This window comes from Plecotus auritus, assembly GCF_963455305.1.
Source record: "Plecotus auritus genome assembly, chromosome: 1".
Taxonomy (NCBI): domain Eukaryota; kingdom Metazoa; phylum Chordata; class Mammalia; order Chiroptera; family Vespertilionidae; genus Plecotus; species Plecotus auritus.
Window position 1 is genome coordinate 91357668 of NC_137770.1, and position 16853 is coordinate 91374520.

The 16853-nt window shown below is 39.3% G+C and overlaps 1 protein-coding gene across 5 annotated transcripts in view; it reads left to right on the forward strand.

Annotated features, from left to right (window-relative positions):
- The window catches only part of SCFD1 (sec1 family domain containing 1), a 123478-nt gene that overhangs the window by 31797 nt on the left and 74828 nt on the right, over positions 1-16853 (forward strand). For all 5 annotated transcript variants that reach the window (XM_080643380.1, XM_080643379.1, XM_080643382.1 and 2 more), the window contains 3 exons: positions 10022-10161; positions 15203-15293; positions 15888-15961. In XM_080643380.1, coding sequence (XP_080499506.1) covers positions 10022-10161; positions 15203-15293; positions 15888-15961 — 305 coding nt within the window. The remainder of the gene's footprint in view (positions 1-10021; positions 10162-15202; positions 15294-15887; positions 15962-16853) is intronic.

The window sequence follows — 16853 nt, forward strand, 5'->3', positions numbered from 1 at the left end:
TACACAATTGTCTATCCTAGAGTCCTATGCCATTCTCAACTCTGGAAGATGAGTGTCAATGAAATAGTAGTCAACTCTGAGTCTATAAAGAGAGCAAGAACAATCAAAGGGACCACGGAATTAAACCCTGAGTAATGGACAGTGGAAGCCAGTTTTAGGAGGTCAAGTATAAGAGGCTGAAGAAGAGTACATTAATTCAACCATTACTGGAGTGCTTACTCTCTTACAGAACAAGACCTTGTTTTAGCAATAAATAAAACAGGAAAATATTCCTTTCTTCCTGGAGCGTAACATGCTAGCAGGAGAGACAGGTAATATGTAAAATAAACAAAACATATAGCATTTCAGAAGGAAATACTCTGGAGGAAAATGAAGTAATGGAGAACAGAATTACAATTATCAAATAGGGAAGACCTGCTGAAAAGGGGACACATTTGAGGAAAGGTCTAAAGGAGGTAAGGTAGTAAGTTATGTTTCTGTATGAGAGAACAGCATTCCAGATAGCAGGATGTCCATTATCAAGGTAGCCAGAGCAAAATAAGTCAGGAGATGAAGCTAAATAGGACTTAGGAAGCAATATAGCATAAGAGAGTGATTTTCAACCTTTTTTATCTCATGGCACACATAAACTAATTACTAAAATTCTGTGGCACACCAAAAAAATTTATTTTTGCCTATCTGACAAAATAGGTATAATTTTGATTCATTCACACTGGACAGCTTTTATTGTGTTGGCTGTTGTCATTTTTTAATTTGACAATATAAGGGGGAAAAGGTCAGTGCCCCTGACTAATCAGGTATTACATGTTTTAAAAATTCTTACAGGGGAAAAAAAAAAGTCTGTCTTAATAAGTCTATAAAAAAATAAAATAAAGTTGAACAATATAAGTAAAAAAAAATAAATTGCGACACATGGTTGAAAATCACTGGCATAGGACATTATAGACCATTGTAAGAATATTGACTTTTAATTTTTAGGGAAATGGGGAGTCACATGTGGTTTTAAGTAAAGGACTGACATCTGATAGACTCCTTGGGGATATAGAAAGAATCAAGGAGACCAGTTAGGAGGCTTTTGCATTTATCGTAGCAAGAGATGGTGATAACTTACACCAGAATGGAAATGGTGTGGTTTGTGGTAATCTGTTGAACATAGAGTACTGTAAGATTTGCTGATGAATTGGATGTGGGATCCAAAAAAACAGAGAGAAGTCACAATGCTTTGACCTTTGCAAATGAACAGGTCTTATTTACTGAAATGGAAAAGAAATAGAGCAATTTCATGGGGAAGATCAGATGTTGAGTTTTGGACATGTTAAGTGTGAGCTAGCTACCTATTTAGGTATTCAAGTGTAGATATCAAATAGGTAATTAGTTACATCCGTCTGAAGTTCAGGAGAAACATCTGTTCTAGAGAAATAAATTTAGAGTAGTCCACATATAGATGGCATTTAAAGCCAAGAGATAAGATGAGATAACCTAGGGAATGAGTGTAGGTAGAAGAGAGAAGATGTCCAAGACTGAACTCTGAGGCATTTTAACATTAGAGGTTGGGTGATGAATAGGAACTAGCAGATGAAGCAACCAATGAGGTATGAGAACTAGATCTGTGTCATTTTGGAAGCCAGTGGATTAAATGTTTCACAGAGGAGGCAGGTATCAGCTTGGACAAATGTTGAAGACTTAAGTCACCATTGCATGTGGCAGTGTCAAACTTGTTAGTGACTTTGGTAAGAGCAACCTTCATAGTGTAGGAGCAAAATACTGAAGTGGTTTCAAGAAAGATTGGAGGGGGAGGCATAAGAGTGAATATAGACAAACCTAAAAGAGTTTTGCTGTGTAGGAGAGCTGAGAAAAGGGGTGATTTTTGGAAGGAGATGTGAGGTCAAAAAAAGAACAAAAAGCGATTACAGCATTGTTGTATATCAGTGGGAATGATCAAAGGAGAAAAGTTGATGCAGGAGATAAGAATATCCTGCAGGTCTATAGGAGGCATTAGTGACCAGGGTGACTATAGACCAGGATTTCTCAATCTTGGCATTACTGACATTTTGGACTCAATAATTCTTTGTTCTGGGTAGGCTGTCCTGTGCATTGTAGGATTTTTAGCAGCATTCCTGGTTGTACCCTGCTAGTAGCACTCCCTCAGTTGTGACAACCAAAATGTCTTTACACATTGCCAAATATACCCAGGGGGTGGGGTGGGGGCAAATGACGTCTGATTGAGAACTGTTATAGGCCAGTGATGGGAGTTTCAACACTGGTGTTGTTTTAGGGAAGAGGACAAATAAAGAGTCTGAGAGTAGCAAGGAAGACACCTGTGCCAATCGCAGGTCCACTGATATGAAATGTGTGATGAGTAAAAAACAACACACAGACGGTTAATTTCTAAGAAAGCTACAGGGGATAGCCACTTAGTTCAATTAGAGCAAAAAAGTACCATGGAAGTTTAGAGTTGATGTTCAGAATAGGAGATTTTGCTAATGACTGAGTATGAGTTCCAGAGGGCGTGACAGAAGTGATTTGGGAGTCAGGTAAAAATAAGATTTGGGACTTGAAAAGGGGGTTGGGGGAAGTACAAAAAGCATACAGGGATTGATGGGCATGATGAGATTCTTTTGATAGTCTCAAATTATATTTGGTTAGTGGAGTCCTGACCCTTGGGTAGGACCAAGGGGCAGCAATATCTTAGAACAGCGGTCGCCAACTGGTGGTCCGTGAGGTCCGAAAGGTTGGTGACCACTGTCTTAGAACATACAGTTCAGGGGTCACCTCTTCTCTCCTGCCAGGGGTGTGTGGAGACTGTATAGAGCTTTGAGATACTGAGATCCTTTCTAAGTACTGATCTTGCAGAGTTCTTGGAGGAAATTAATGCACATGATTCTTTGAATTCAGGAGATAAGACTTATGTACAAGTAATTGAAATAAATGGAATATGCTCTGAGTCCCCATTGGGACATGTAACTTAGAGCAGAGATTCCCCAAAACCAGACAAGGCTGATGCTGATCCTTAAAGTTTTCTCTCTTTCAGAGTGAAATGAGAATAATAAGGATAAGGACTATGAATTGAATTTTTATGACTGACCTTTATATTAATTTTTTAGTGCTTTACCTTTTATTATTGTATCTTTGTGAAATGTACTAATTTTTATTTTCTACTCTTTTAAATTAAAATATTCTTTTAAAAATACAGGATGGTAAAAGTAGATGGTAGGGTTTTGATTTTGTTTTGTTCTAAGTTTCTTCACTTAGCTTCACAGAATAAAAAGTTGGCAACCTTGTGTCTCCAAAGAATTCAGTGCAACAAGTATTTATTAAGTGCCTGCTCTGTACCAGACACTGTGGGAGTCACTGAGATACAGGGTGAACAAAGCAGACATGTGATCCATGCTTGCATGTTGGGTAGAATAGTGGATTCCTGTGGACACTTGGGTTATTGTTGTTTTTATTTTTTGTTATTAGCAATGCACATCTCTAACTTTTGGGAGTAGGTTCTCAAATTTTTTTATTATTGTTTAAGCAGTGTTTTTTCAGTATATTAGTATTAAAACTAGAGGCCCGGTACACGAAATTCATGCACAGGTGTGGTCCGTAAGCCTGGCCTGTCATCGAAGCGTGAGCATCTAGTGTGGAAGGGCAGGTCCCAGCTGACCTCTGGGCCCTGGGCAGCACTTGGACCCCTGGAGTGCCGCGCACCCCCCTCCGCCTGAGTCATGGCACCCGAGTCCCCACGCAGAGATGCAGTGAGCGCAGCCAGACACCGTGGGCCGGGGCACAGCGTGGGCCTCTGGGTCACCCAGCGGTGCCTTATGGAAGCTGACGGGAAGCGCGCTCTCTCCCAGCCGGCCTCAGAGACCGGCTCTTGCGTGAACCCACAGGGAACACGTCTGGCCCCTGCAGTCCGGCTGCAGCCTGGCTCACCTGGAAGATGCCATGCGGGTGCAGGGCGGGCTCCTTGCAGGCGCCTGACGTGTGAGCCCTGGTGTCCCAGGGGAGAGTAGCAGGGGGAGTGACAGCGAGCTCGGCGGACACCCCGCATTCTCACCGCACCTCCATCCCTGTCACCCCTGCCCCCAGGTAGCCAGCAAGAGGTCACAGCGCATTGCTGACACCTGCCATGTTCCACACCACCCCCTGGTGGTCAGTGCACATCATAGCAAGCGGTTGAACTCCCGGTTGAACTCTGGTCAAGGGGACACTTTGCATATTAGGCTTTTATTATATAGGATATTTAGGTGTTTTGAAAATAGTCTTTTGAGGAGATTGGTTTTAGTAAATATATGACTTATATTGACTTGATCATTAATTTTACTGCCGTTTCTAGATGTGAAAAATCTTTAACTGAGAGAATCATAAATTGTAACACCACCATTTTTGGTTGAGTGTTAAAACTGCTGCTTTTGAAGTTGGTTCTAAGCTTTTAAAATTCTTAATTATACTCTTTACCTCCACAAGATGGAGTAAAAGTTCCAGATAGGTATTCTTTTTGTGCCTTTGGCCCTTTGCTACCTGACTCTTATTATTTGAAACTTTAAATCAGAATTTATGCTTATATACATAGGGACTTTAATAAAGTTTGTTTTTTTCTTGTCAGTCAAGAAATTAAAAGGAAGTGGTTTCTAAATTAATGTATACATTTGAAACGTTATTAGAAAAGCATTTTAGAAGCACTCATTGTCTTAAAGATGTGTGATTCCAATATAACAGATGCCTAAGTATAGTTCAAAAATTTGGTACTTTGAAGGTTGTTGCTCTGTTGATTCTCTAATCTTTATTACCTCTTGAACAGCACTCTGTAGGAATAGTTTCAGGCATTTGCCTAAAACTTAAGAGGGTAATGTAAACTTTAATTTAATAGAAGCACAGATTGTTTATAACTGAACAAACTATATTTGGTCATAAGTTTCTACTAACGGTGTGGGCTATGTAAAAGCCCAGAAGACAGCCTTGAGTTCATTTGGTATTGTTTAGTATTTCCATATTCATTGCTATTTCTGAATCTGGGTTAAAATTTTATTTAATCTAAGGGAAAGAAGAGTATTTTTATTTACTATTTGCTGACCTAGTTTTAGATACTACTGGTTTTTCCCCTTATATCCTCGTTGCTTAACAGTGGTCGGCAAACTGTGGCTCATGAGCCGCGGTTTGCCGCTCTGTTGACTAATGAGTTTGCCTACCACTGGGATAGGGGCTTAATCACAAGGAACAACAACAGCCTGTAATTATTGGAATCGAGAGTCTAGGTCAGTGGTCGGCAAACTCATTAGTCAACAGAGCAGCAAACCGCAGCTGCTCGCGTGCCGCGGTTTGCCGACCACTGGCTTAGTACAGAAGATTTTGAGACATTTATGTATGTTTATGATTAACCATTTTTCAATTTAATAATTCTTACAAATATTCTAAATATGATTTTTTTCTTTTTTGTTTTTTTTTTGCTTTTCTAAATCATTAAGGCCCAAATTCTTTAGTGGTTTAGAGATTGAATAAATTGCTTATGAATTGAGATTATCACATGGAAACTATTAGAAAATGTTTTTATTGTCAGCAGTAAATCGGGAGGCGAGGGATAGGGAGAGTTTCAGGTCATGATTTCCAGAGTTACAAGGAATTCTGTTTTAATAAGAGTAAACAAGCTTACCAAAGTGTCCCTGACTTTGGGGAATATGTATAGAATTCCTTGGCCTCTCAGTGAAAATAGGTTAGGTTTGCTGCTTAATCTAAAACAACCCTCAAGCCTCTGTGGATTAAAATAACAAATATTTCTTTTTTTTTTCCTAGTCCAATGTCAATGGGCAAGGGGGAGCTCTGCTCATGGATTCAGTGCAATGAGGCCCCATCTCAACATGTCTTTTCACCATAACTGTGGCAAGGGGCAAACAGTTGTGGGCCGTACTTTAAATCTTGTTTCATTGATATGAATAAAATTTTAAGACTTTTATTAGGGAATATCCTATATAATAAAAGGCTAATATGCAAATAGACCGAACGGCAGAACGCACTGACCACCAGGGAGCAGACGCTCAATGCAGGAGCTGCCCCCTGGTGGTCAGTGTGCTCCCACAGGGGGAGCGCCATTCAGCCAGAAGCCGGGCTCATGGCTGGCGAGTGTAGCGGTGGTGGCGGGAGCCTCTCCTGCCTCCCAGGCAGTGCTAAGGAGTAGCAAGCCAAGCAGTAAGGAGCAGCGAGCAGGTGGGCGGTAAGGAGTGAGGGCTCCCAGACTGCGAGAGGGATGTCCCCCAAGGGGTCCTGGACTATGAGAGGGCGCAGGCTGGGCTGAGGGGAAACCCCCCCCCCCCAGAATGCACGAATTTTCGTGCACCGGGCCTCTAGTTTCATATAAAATCACAAAGTCAGAGAATACTGTAATGAACCTCCATGTGCATCATTTAGCTTACCAGACACTATGCATTCTTACCCATTTTATCCCAGGCATTATATGATCTTTTGCTTAAATACTTCAGCATATACCTTTTAAAAAAGAAAGGTGCCATAATTTTACTATCTTACCCAACAAAATTAACAATTGTTTTTTGGTAATCTCTAATATTTTTACATTCATTATTTCTTAATTGTTTCAGAGATACATCTTTACAGTTAGTTTGTTCAAACAGAGTTCCAAATAATATCTATTGTTGATATATCCATTGCATTGGTTGATATATCTTTTTAAGTTTCTCAGTTTACAGTAATTTCGCTCTTCCCACTCCTTTTCTATTGCCATTTTTTGGGTAAAGGAGTTGGCTTGGTTTTCTAAAGAGTTTTATCCATTCTGCATTTGGTTGATTGTATCCTTGTGGGATACAATTTGACATGTTATTCTATCCAGAGTATTTCCTGGAAACAGATAATAGATGTATTAGAGATTTGATTAGATTTGGCTTAATTCCTTGCCAACATGTAAGTTACTTTTATTTTACTTTGCTTTTTTTTTTCATGTGAATGTTGAATCTTAGCTCTGCATCGGTAAATGTCACCCGTATTATTCAAATGTCATTTTGTTAACATTCTCTCTGTCCAGGTCTGTTTTAATTTGTGAAATGAAAATAAGACTGCTAAAGATTTGCATGTTTATATCTGGTGATTTGGGGCACCGTTATCCAGTCTTCTAAGTCAGGAAAGTGTGAATGTCAGTGGAAACAGATTAGATTCTGTCACGTTAAAACTAATTTTGTTGTCTTTTATTTGTATAAATGTTCAGTTTCTTTAACATGGTTGAGTACAACACAGAATGTTCTAATTTCCTAACTTTCAAAACTGAAATTAGTTTTCCTTATTTGCCTGGCCATTATGCAAACAATGGAAAAGTTCTTGCCATTATTATGTTATTTCTCAAAACTCTTAACATATTTTATATCTTGCCAAAACTGGTTTGGCTCAGTGGATAGAGCGTCAGCCTGCGGACTGAAAGGTCCCAGGTTCGATTCCGGTCAAGGGCATGTAACTTGGTTGCGGGCACATCCCCAGTAGGAGGTGTGCAGGAGGCAGCTGATCGATGTTTCTCTCTCATCGATGTTTCTGACTATCTATCCCTCTTCCTTCCTCTCTGTAAAAAAATCAATAAAATATATTTTAAAAAAAAAACACACACACATATTTTATATCTTTACTAGGGGCCCAGTGCACGAAATTCGTGCACTGGGGAGGGGTCCCTCAGCCCAGCCTGCCCCCTCTCACATACTGGGAGCCCTCAGGGGATGTCCTACTGGTGGCTTAGGCCCGCTCCCCTTTGGGAGCGGACCTAAGCCACAGTCTGACCTCCCTTTGTGGGAGGTGACCAGGCTGATCAGGGGAAGGCGCCAGCCCCATCACCCCGCTGCTACAGCCACTGCCAGTCACCACAGCCACCAAGATTTTTTATCAACACAGACTCCAGTCCCTTCACCATGAAAAAATGACAGCTTTCTTTAGGCATTTTCAAGATGTGTCTTTCATAGGATATGACATTTCTTTCTTTATTTTTCCTTTTGTCCTCACCTGAGGAAATGTTTCCATTGATTTTTCCCCCCTTCTCTCCAATCCCAGGCTCGGCCCCTTCCCAAGCCTAAAGCCTCTACCCCAGGCTTTGGGCTTGGGAAGGGGGATCCCTCCCCCAGCACCTCCGATCACAGGCTCGGCCCCTTCCCAAGCCTGAAGCCTCTGCCCCAGGCTTTAGGCTTGGGAAGGGGTGTCCCCCCCCCACCCCAGGCACCTCCAATCACAGGCTTGGGAAGCGCCCCCCTCCAATGGCCCGTTGGGAGTGACCTGGGTGCCGAGGAGGTTCCCGGGACCCAGGTATGTATGCAAATTAATGGCCATCTTTGTTGGGTTAATTTGCATACTCTGGCTGTGGGCGTAGTGAAGGTACGGTCAATTTACATGTTTCTCTATTATTAGGTAAGATCATTTGTGTTTTCTCTAAGTATTTCACCAAAACTTTAGTAATAATATGCTGTCCTATTTATAGAGCAGTAATTTTGCTAATACGTTTCTTTTATTTTGAATGTGCTCTGTCATCACCATAGAAATAGTACTTCACTAGAAATTGTAGTTAATAAAGTTGAACTATTTAAAAATGTTTCTCTTCTTCAATATCTTGTTTTATTAATTTTTAAAATCAAAGGGTTTTTCTCAGAGGTAGCTGTTAATGTCTATTGTACTTTCTATATGGGTGATTTGTTGTGCAAAGTGAGGCTAAGATATGTAGATGGGAAAATAAGATTAATTAAATAAGGTTACTGATTATGTTTATCCTTTGATAATATGAGGAATCTGTAGGAAAGACATAATATTAACATGTTGAAATATAACACAATACTCTTGTTATTTATGCCACTGTGACATTTAGACATCTTTTGCTTTCTTGGTTTTTTGGATGGGGGTTTTGTCATAAGGAAAATGGCAAGGAAATAAGCTAGTGTAAAGATTTATTTGAGAAAGTTACAGGGTATGGTCTAAGGCTCATCAATATTGATGACTTTATTTTATTAAGAGGAGATTAAATTGTATCCAGTACATCGAATTTGCTAAGACCTGGAAGTTAAATCATTAGTTAAAATTTTTATCTTAGAACTAAGATGATTGTATTGTATCATGCTAGATAATTTATCCATGTAATTTCTTTCTTGCTCATCATTTATTTATTCACTTATTGATAGCAATGTTTTATCTCTAGCTAGCTATTCAGAGTAGAGTTGAACCATAAAATACTGCTATTACATGAAGGAACCCACAGGTCAAATGCAAGAATAGAAAAAATTTTTTTTACTTTTATTTTGGGTTTTTGGTGTTTTGTTTGTTTGTTTGTTTGTTTTTATATGTTTGTTTTTTGAGAAAGGGCAAAAAAAAATTTTCAAGCCTAAAAGGAGTAAAATTAATTCTAGGCAGAAAACTTTAACAACTACTTTTCTGACTAGCTCTTAGAACTTATTTGAAAGGGAGTACAGTTATTGTAGCTTCTGTTGGAATTTTTTAAAGGTGCAATCCATCATCAAGTAACAAATCTATGAGTTTAAAAATATTTAAGATTGTATGTATTTGAAACAACTAAGCATCAAGAGGTCTGGTCAAATAAATAGGTAGAGCTGAATATTGGACTACTATGTTGGCATGATAAAAATGAGGTAGCTGTACATATACAGATAAAGAGCTCTAAAATACATTATTAAATGAGAAAGGTAAGGCAAAAATATGTATGATGTAATCCATTGTTAAAAGTAAAATTAAAAGACTATGTCTATGCTGGCATATGAAAAAATATTTTTCTAGTATACACAAGAATCTTAACATGGTTTTTACATATATTTGAAATTTTAATCCTACACAGCTACTACTTTATATGTACACAAAAGTACATTTGTGAAAAAAAAAAAAGTATGTTTGTGCATAAAAATACATTGAAAAGAGTCTTCTAAATTTCAGATCCTGTGTTTTGTCCTTGGAAATACTAGAAAAGGCAGTAAGAAGTTATTTTCCTTATTGTAGGAAATGTTACGGTTCTTAAATTCAGAAAACTAGTATTTAATACAGGATTACTTTTTCTTAGGATTTTCACTTAAACAGAGTTAATTTGGAAGAATCTTCAGGATTGGAAAATACTCCAGCTGGTGCTAGACCAAAGAGAAAAAACAAGAAGTCTTATGATTTAACTCCAGTTGACAAATTTTGGCAGAAACATAAAGGAAGGTGAGTAAGAAAAACATCATTAAGTAAGAGACTTTCCCTTTAAAAAGAAATGAAGATGTCACTGACTTAATTTATATTATTTAAAAAACCCAAAAGGTCATGGTTCATCTACACAATGAATAGGAGCTATATATAATTAAACTAGAGGCCTGGTGCACGAAATTCGTGCACGGGGAGTGGGGGGAGAGAGGGAGGTCCCTTCAGCTCAGCCTGCACCCTCTCCAGTCCGGGACCCCACGGGGGATGTCTGACTGCTGGTTTAGGCCCGATCCCAGGTATCGGGCGTAAACCGGCAGTCAGACATCCCTCTCACAATCCTGGACCACTGGCTCCTAATCTCTCACCTGCCTGCCTGCCTGGTTGCCCTTAACTGCCTCCCGCTGCCGGCCAGGTTGCCCCCAACTGCCCCCTGCCCCCACCGGCCTGGTCACCCCTTACTGCCCCCCCTCTGCCAGGCTGGTTGCCCCTAACTGGCCCCCCCTGCTGACCTGGTTTCCCCCAACTGCCCCCCATCGGCCTAGTTGCCCCTCACTGCCCCCCCCTGCCAGCCTAATCGCCCCCAACTGCATCCCCCCCCTGCCAGCCTGGTCACCCCTAACTGCCCCACCTGCCAGCCTGGTCGCCTCTTATTGCCCACCGCTGCCGGCCTGGTTGCCCCTAACTGCCCCCCCCTGCTGGCCTGGTTGCCCCTCATGGCCCCCCTCTGGCCTGGTCGTCCCACAGAGCCTGCTGTTCAGTCGTTTGGTTGTCCCTCACTAACCCCTCCTGCCGGCCTGGTCGCCCCAAAGAGCCTGCTGTTCAGTCATTTGGTTTTCCCTCATTAACCCCCCTGCCAGCCTGGTCGTAGGCAGCCATCTTGTGAGGGTGTGATGGTCAATTTGCATATTACCTCTTTATTATATAGGATAGTTCATAGATATGTGTCTTCATTGCCCGGTTTCTTCCTGACTCCTTAGTTGTTTTTTGTTATTTTGTAGTAGTCATTTCCCCAGTCAAGAAGCTCATACCATATGATCTTGTAGATTTTACAGACAGTTTTTCTAAATTTTGTTGCTATCGCCACTGACCTTCAATAAGACCATTTCTACCTTTCATTAAAATGGGTTTTTGTGGTAGGGAAACCATTTAGGTCTGATTTTCCGTTTTTTGCCCCATTTGCCTTCATACAAACCCAGTTTTATATATCTGTGGAAAGAATGCCTGAGCCTGAAAACCAGATTTATTTAAAGTACATTAGAAATAATAGGTAAAAATTAAAACAATTTGTCATGTGATTTATTTGTAGGCAGATACACAGATCCTAGATGTTGCTCTGTCATTTGGAAGTTTAGACTACATCATAGGCTCACTAACTGTTCTAAAACTTAGCAAGTGGTCATTATAGCTAGAGAAATCATTCTAAACAAACAAAAAAAATTATTCCTCTGAGAGAAACAGTTAAGAAATACTATATTATTTTGAATACTTTGTGTTACTATATCTATATTTACCTATGTCCTTGATATGGCTGTTCTTTTTGGCCTCATTTATGTTGAAAGAGATGTAGGATATAAAGTTTCAAAATGTTGGGGGTTATTTTGGTATGTTTTAAGTTTTTAACACTGGAAAATAGTTATAGCAAAGAATTTTATATTCTCTGTACAGAAAAAGCCACTATCTTCCTCTCTCTGATTATGGCAAATTTGAGTACTGTTAAGATTTACTTTATTTTAAATAATTCTCTCCTCTTTAGAATTTCATAGTGTACATTTCCTTCCAGAATGGTGAAGTATAAGAAGTTATATTATTTATAGAGGATGTAGGATATTTTAAAGTTAACGTTAAAATTTATATTTCCTAATAGAGAAAAAGCTTAAGAAAAAAAAAGTCTTCACTCAAATATGGAAATTTTAAATATTTTCTTTAGACCTTATGTTTAGGATCAATTCAGAAGATCAGATGAATAGTAAGAACTTAAAATTTTTGTTTGTAAGAAGGAATAGCCATGAATAACTCTCTCTGAATATTGTACTGAATAGTAAGGTGGGCACAAAGGACACGGGGAGACAGCATGAAGTGAAACAGCTGGCTTAAATCTCTCTGAGTTTGTTTCCCCATCAGTAAAATGTAGGGATGATAATTCTACCTATTGCTCTATTTCAGAAGGTTGTGATGAAGATGAGATAATTAAAGTAACTTGCCCAGAGTCATCCAGCCTTCATTGGTGAAATCAGGGATAAAACCCAGTTCTGGCAGATCCAAAGTCCCTGGTCTCAACTGTTAATAGTTGTGTACCTCACCAAGGCTGTGGTCAGGATTAAATGAGAAAACAGAGGCAAATTATCAGTAAAGTGTTTGGCATACAGTAAACACTCAGTAAATGTAAGCTGTTATTATTGTCTGTTAGCTCTGAGACCTGAAGCTACTAGATATTTTAAGGGTCGTCTAGTTCACCCAGCACATTTTACATGCTCAGTGCTATTTTTTTGCCAACATATACTGCTGGAGTTGGGGTTGTGCCTGCTTTTGTCATATAAAACTGATGGTGTTCTTCAAATGCTTTCAGAACTTCTGTGATTTCTGTCAATCTCTATTGGATGAAATGTACTGATCATTAATGAAATATTATCAAGTGTCCAGGCTGAGGAAAGTGGGGAAGACTTTAGTTTCATTACTGATGAGACAACCTTTTCTTTTTAAAAGAGAAAAGGCTTCTAGCCTCCCCTAGGCGTGGATGAAAAATATTCATGTTAGGAACCATTTCATGGACATATGTTCCTCTGGAATTATTCAAGGTTAGTACTAAGTGCCACTTTCTACCAGAACCGCTCATTGATTTCAAATCAGTTGTATTGAAGTCTGTGGAGATTACTGCTAAGTCACCTGGAAGAAGATACCAGGTGCTAAACCAACAAAACTGGCCTGCATTCTGTTTTTACCAGTAGTGTTCTAGGATATTAAGCTTACAGAATTAAAATATTTTTCCCACGGTTACTGACATATAATACTTTGTAAATACCTCCTTTGTACGTGCATTGACCCTTTGACATTAAGACTTAATTTAGTATGTAACATTTAATTGATGTTTGATATACCATGATTTCTCTTTGTTTTTCAGTCACTTAGATATTTTACTTTTCTTTCTAATAGCATTTGGGGGCAGAGAAAATGTGATATGTCTAATGAAGAGAATAGAAATAAAATTTTAATTTATTTAGATGTACAAATATTACGATATGCATTTTAAAGAAATAGTATTTGTAACATACAGTTTACCCTGGAACAATGCAGGGTGGTAAGGAGCACCAACCTCTCCACAACCCCCACATCTCCACAGTGATTTTAAATCTGCATATAACTTTTTTTTTAATTACAGTTCGCATTTAACATTATATTAGTTTCAGGTATACAGCATAGCAATTAGACAATAATATACTTTACAAAGTGATCCCCTGATATTTCAAGTACTCACCTGACACTATAGATAGTTATAATACTAGTGGCCCAGTGCACGAAATTCATGCACGGGGTGGGGGGTGTCCCTCAGCCCGGCCTGCACCCTCTCCAATCGGACATCGCTCTCGCAATCCGGGACCGTTGGCTCCTAACCACTCACCTGCCTGCCTGCCTGATCGCCCCTAACCACTCTGCCTGCCGGTCTGCTCGCCCCCAACTGCCCCCCTGCCAGCCTTCTCGCCCCCAACTGCCCCCCCCCAGGCTGCTTGCCCCTAACTACTCCCCCGACCAGCCTGATCATCCTCAACTGCCCCCCCCCCGGCTTGATCGCCCCCAACTGCCCCCCCGCCAGCCTGCTCACCTCCAACTCCCCCCCCCCATGCTGGCCTGATCACCCCCAACTCCCCCCCCCCCCACCCCTGTCGGCCTGATCACCCCCAACTTCCCTCCCCTCCTGGCCTCATCACCCCTAACCACCTCTGCCTCAGCCCCACCACCATGGCTTTGTCCAGAAGGTCTCCCAAAAGGTCTCCTGAGCTAATTAGCATATTACCCTTTTATTAGTATAGATTGTTGACTATATTCCCTATGCTTTACTTAATTCCTGTGACTACCAATTAGTACTTCTTAATCCTTTCACCTTTTTCACCCAGCCCCCAATTCTCCTCCCCTCTGGCATCCATCAGTCTATTCTCTGTATCTACAAGTCTATTTTTATTTTGTTTGTTCATTTATTTTGTTCTTTAGATTCCACATATAAGTGAAATCATGTGGTATTTTGTCTTTCTCTGTTTGGCACATTTCACTTAGCATAATACCATCTAGGACTAGGTCCATCTATGCTGTGACAAATGGTAAGATTTTATTCTATTTTATGGCCAAGTAATATTCCATTGTATGTACCACAGGTTTTTTTAATCCACTCATGTATTGATGGTTACTTACAGATTGCATACATATCTTGGCTATTGTGAATAATGCTGTAGTGAACACAGGGGTGCATATATTCTTTGAAATTAGTCTTTTGGATTTCTTCAGATATATACCCAGAAGTGGAATTGCTGGGTCATAAGGCAATTCCATTTTTAATTTTTTGAGGGCCCAGCTGGTGTGGCTCAGTTGGTTGAGCGTTGTACCATGGCACCAAGAGGTCGCCAGAGGTTGTCTGTTTGATTCCTGGTCAAGGCACATCCCTGGGTTGTGGGCTCAATCCCCAGTAGGGGGCATGCAGGAGGCAGCCGATCCATCATTGATGTTTCTGTCTCTCCCTCTTCCTCTCTCTCTCTCAAAAAAAAAAAAAAAAAAAAAATTAATTTTTTGAGGAATCTCCACACTGTTTTCCATAGTGGCTTCACCTATTTGTAGTCCCACCAAGAGCGCATGAGATAGTCTTTGACAGGTATAAGGTACATCCTTGCTTTTCTCCAATGAGTAGTGATGTTGAGCATCTTTTCATGTCTGTTGGCCAATTGTATGTCCTCTTTGGAGAAGTGTCTATTCATGTCCTCTGCCCACTTTTTAGTTGAATTGTTTGGATTTTTTTGGAGTTGTCTTGAGTTCTCAATAAATTTTGGATATTAACCCCTTCTGTCCAATACTGTTTCAGTCCATTCCCAGAAGTTGCAGAATCAGTTCAACAAGAACTAGAATCTTACAGAGCACAGGAAGATGAAGTTAAACGACTTAAAAGCATTATGGTAAGATTCTGTTTACTTTTTTAGAATTATAGGGAAGCAGAAGAGCATCTGGAAGGAGAAAGAAGTTAACTTTTTCTTCTCCTAAAAATTCAAGGCCATTCATTGTTTTAATTAAAAAAGAAAAAGAAATACCTCAACTTATATAAAAGATCTTTTTCATAATGAAATCTAACTACTGAGTAGAGCAAATATTTTTTAAAAAATAATATTAATTTACTATTTGAAATATATATATAAAATGCAGCTTTATTTTAGAAATATATGTTTCAGTGCTACTCATTCTGTACTTTGATCTAACTTTAGATTTTAGCTCTACTATTTATTACTCTGTGACCTGTGAAAAGTTTCTGGGCAAATTTCTTTATCTGAAACGCCAGGTGATCCTTTTTGTAGTCATCAACCATTTATTGGGCTGTTGGTGGCTAGAACTTTTCTATAATTGTCAAAAGACATATGTTTATTCCTTAAAGGAGAAGAATTATTATTCTTGGTGACCTAAATCTTACTGTTTACCAGTGATCTTAGAAATATATTGATTTTTATGCTTGGGTTTTGGGATGTGTGAGTAGTTACTGAGAACTTTTTCCTTCCCAGGGACTAGAAGGGGAAGATGAAGGAGCCATAAGTATGCTTTCTGACAATACTGCTAAGCTAACATCAGCTGTTAGGTAAGTAAGAAATATATCCTCTTTGAAGTCTTTTTGTTGATAAGATTTACTTAGGTGGTAAAAATTTTGGGAATATTTTTAATAATAGGATATATTAGGTAATAACATATACCTTTAAGTTTAAAGAACTAAATTGTATTTTTAACATGTTCAGTCTAAGTTCTCTCTCTTTTTTTTTTAATGAGGTTTATTTTATTTATTTTTAAAATATATTTTATTGATTTTTTTACAGAGAAGAAGGGAGAGGGAGAGAGAGTTAGAAACATCGATGAGAGAGAAACATCAATCAGCTGCCTCCTGCACACCCCCTACTGGGGATGTGCCCGTAACCAAGGAACATGCCCTTGACCAGAATCGAACCTGGGACCCTTGAGTCCGCAGGCCAACGCTCTATCCATTGAGCCAAACCGGTTAGGGCTAAGTTCTCTCTTTTATATAGCAGATCATTTGCTTCTTTCACTAGTTGGAGTATTGTATAATGTGGATAATTTTATGAAGAAGATAATATTGATGATAAAGTAATGCAACTTGTTATTAAATTTATCATTGCTACTATTACTTTATTAACTAAAGGTTAAGCAATTTCTTTCGGATACTTTAAATGCTATTAAGGAGAGAGGAAAAATGTTTTAGAAGTATAAGTACAATCATATTTCCATTAACCTGATTTTATTCTAAGCCTCCAGATATTGGAACCAGAAAGTGAACGGTGGAGTAGTGATATTTGGGAGGCATATTATTTTAAACTAAGAAGCACTTCACCTGCATTAGAGTAGTAAATACTGTATGTGTTCAAGGCTAGAGATTACATCCAGTTGATAGTTTAATTTGTCATTTTGTTACTGTTTTACTTAAGTTTCCTCAGAGGACATCCCAGGTGGGTTTTTTAAGG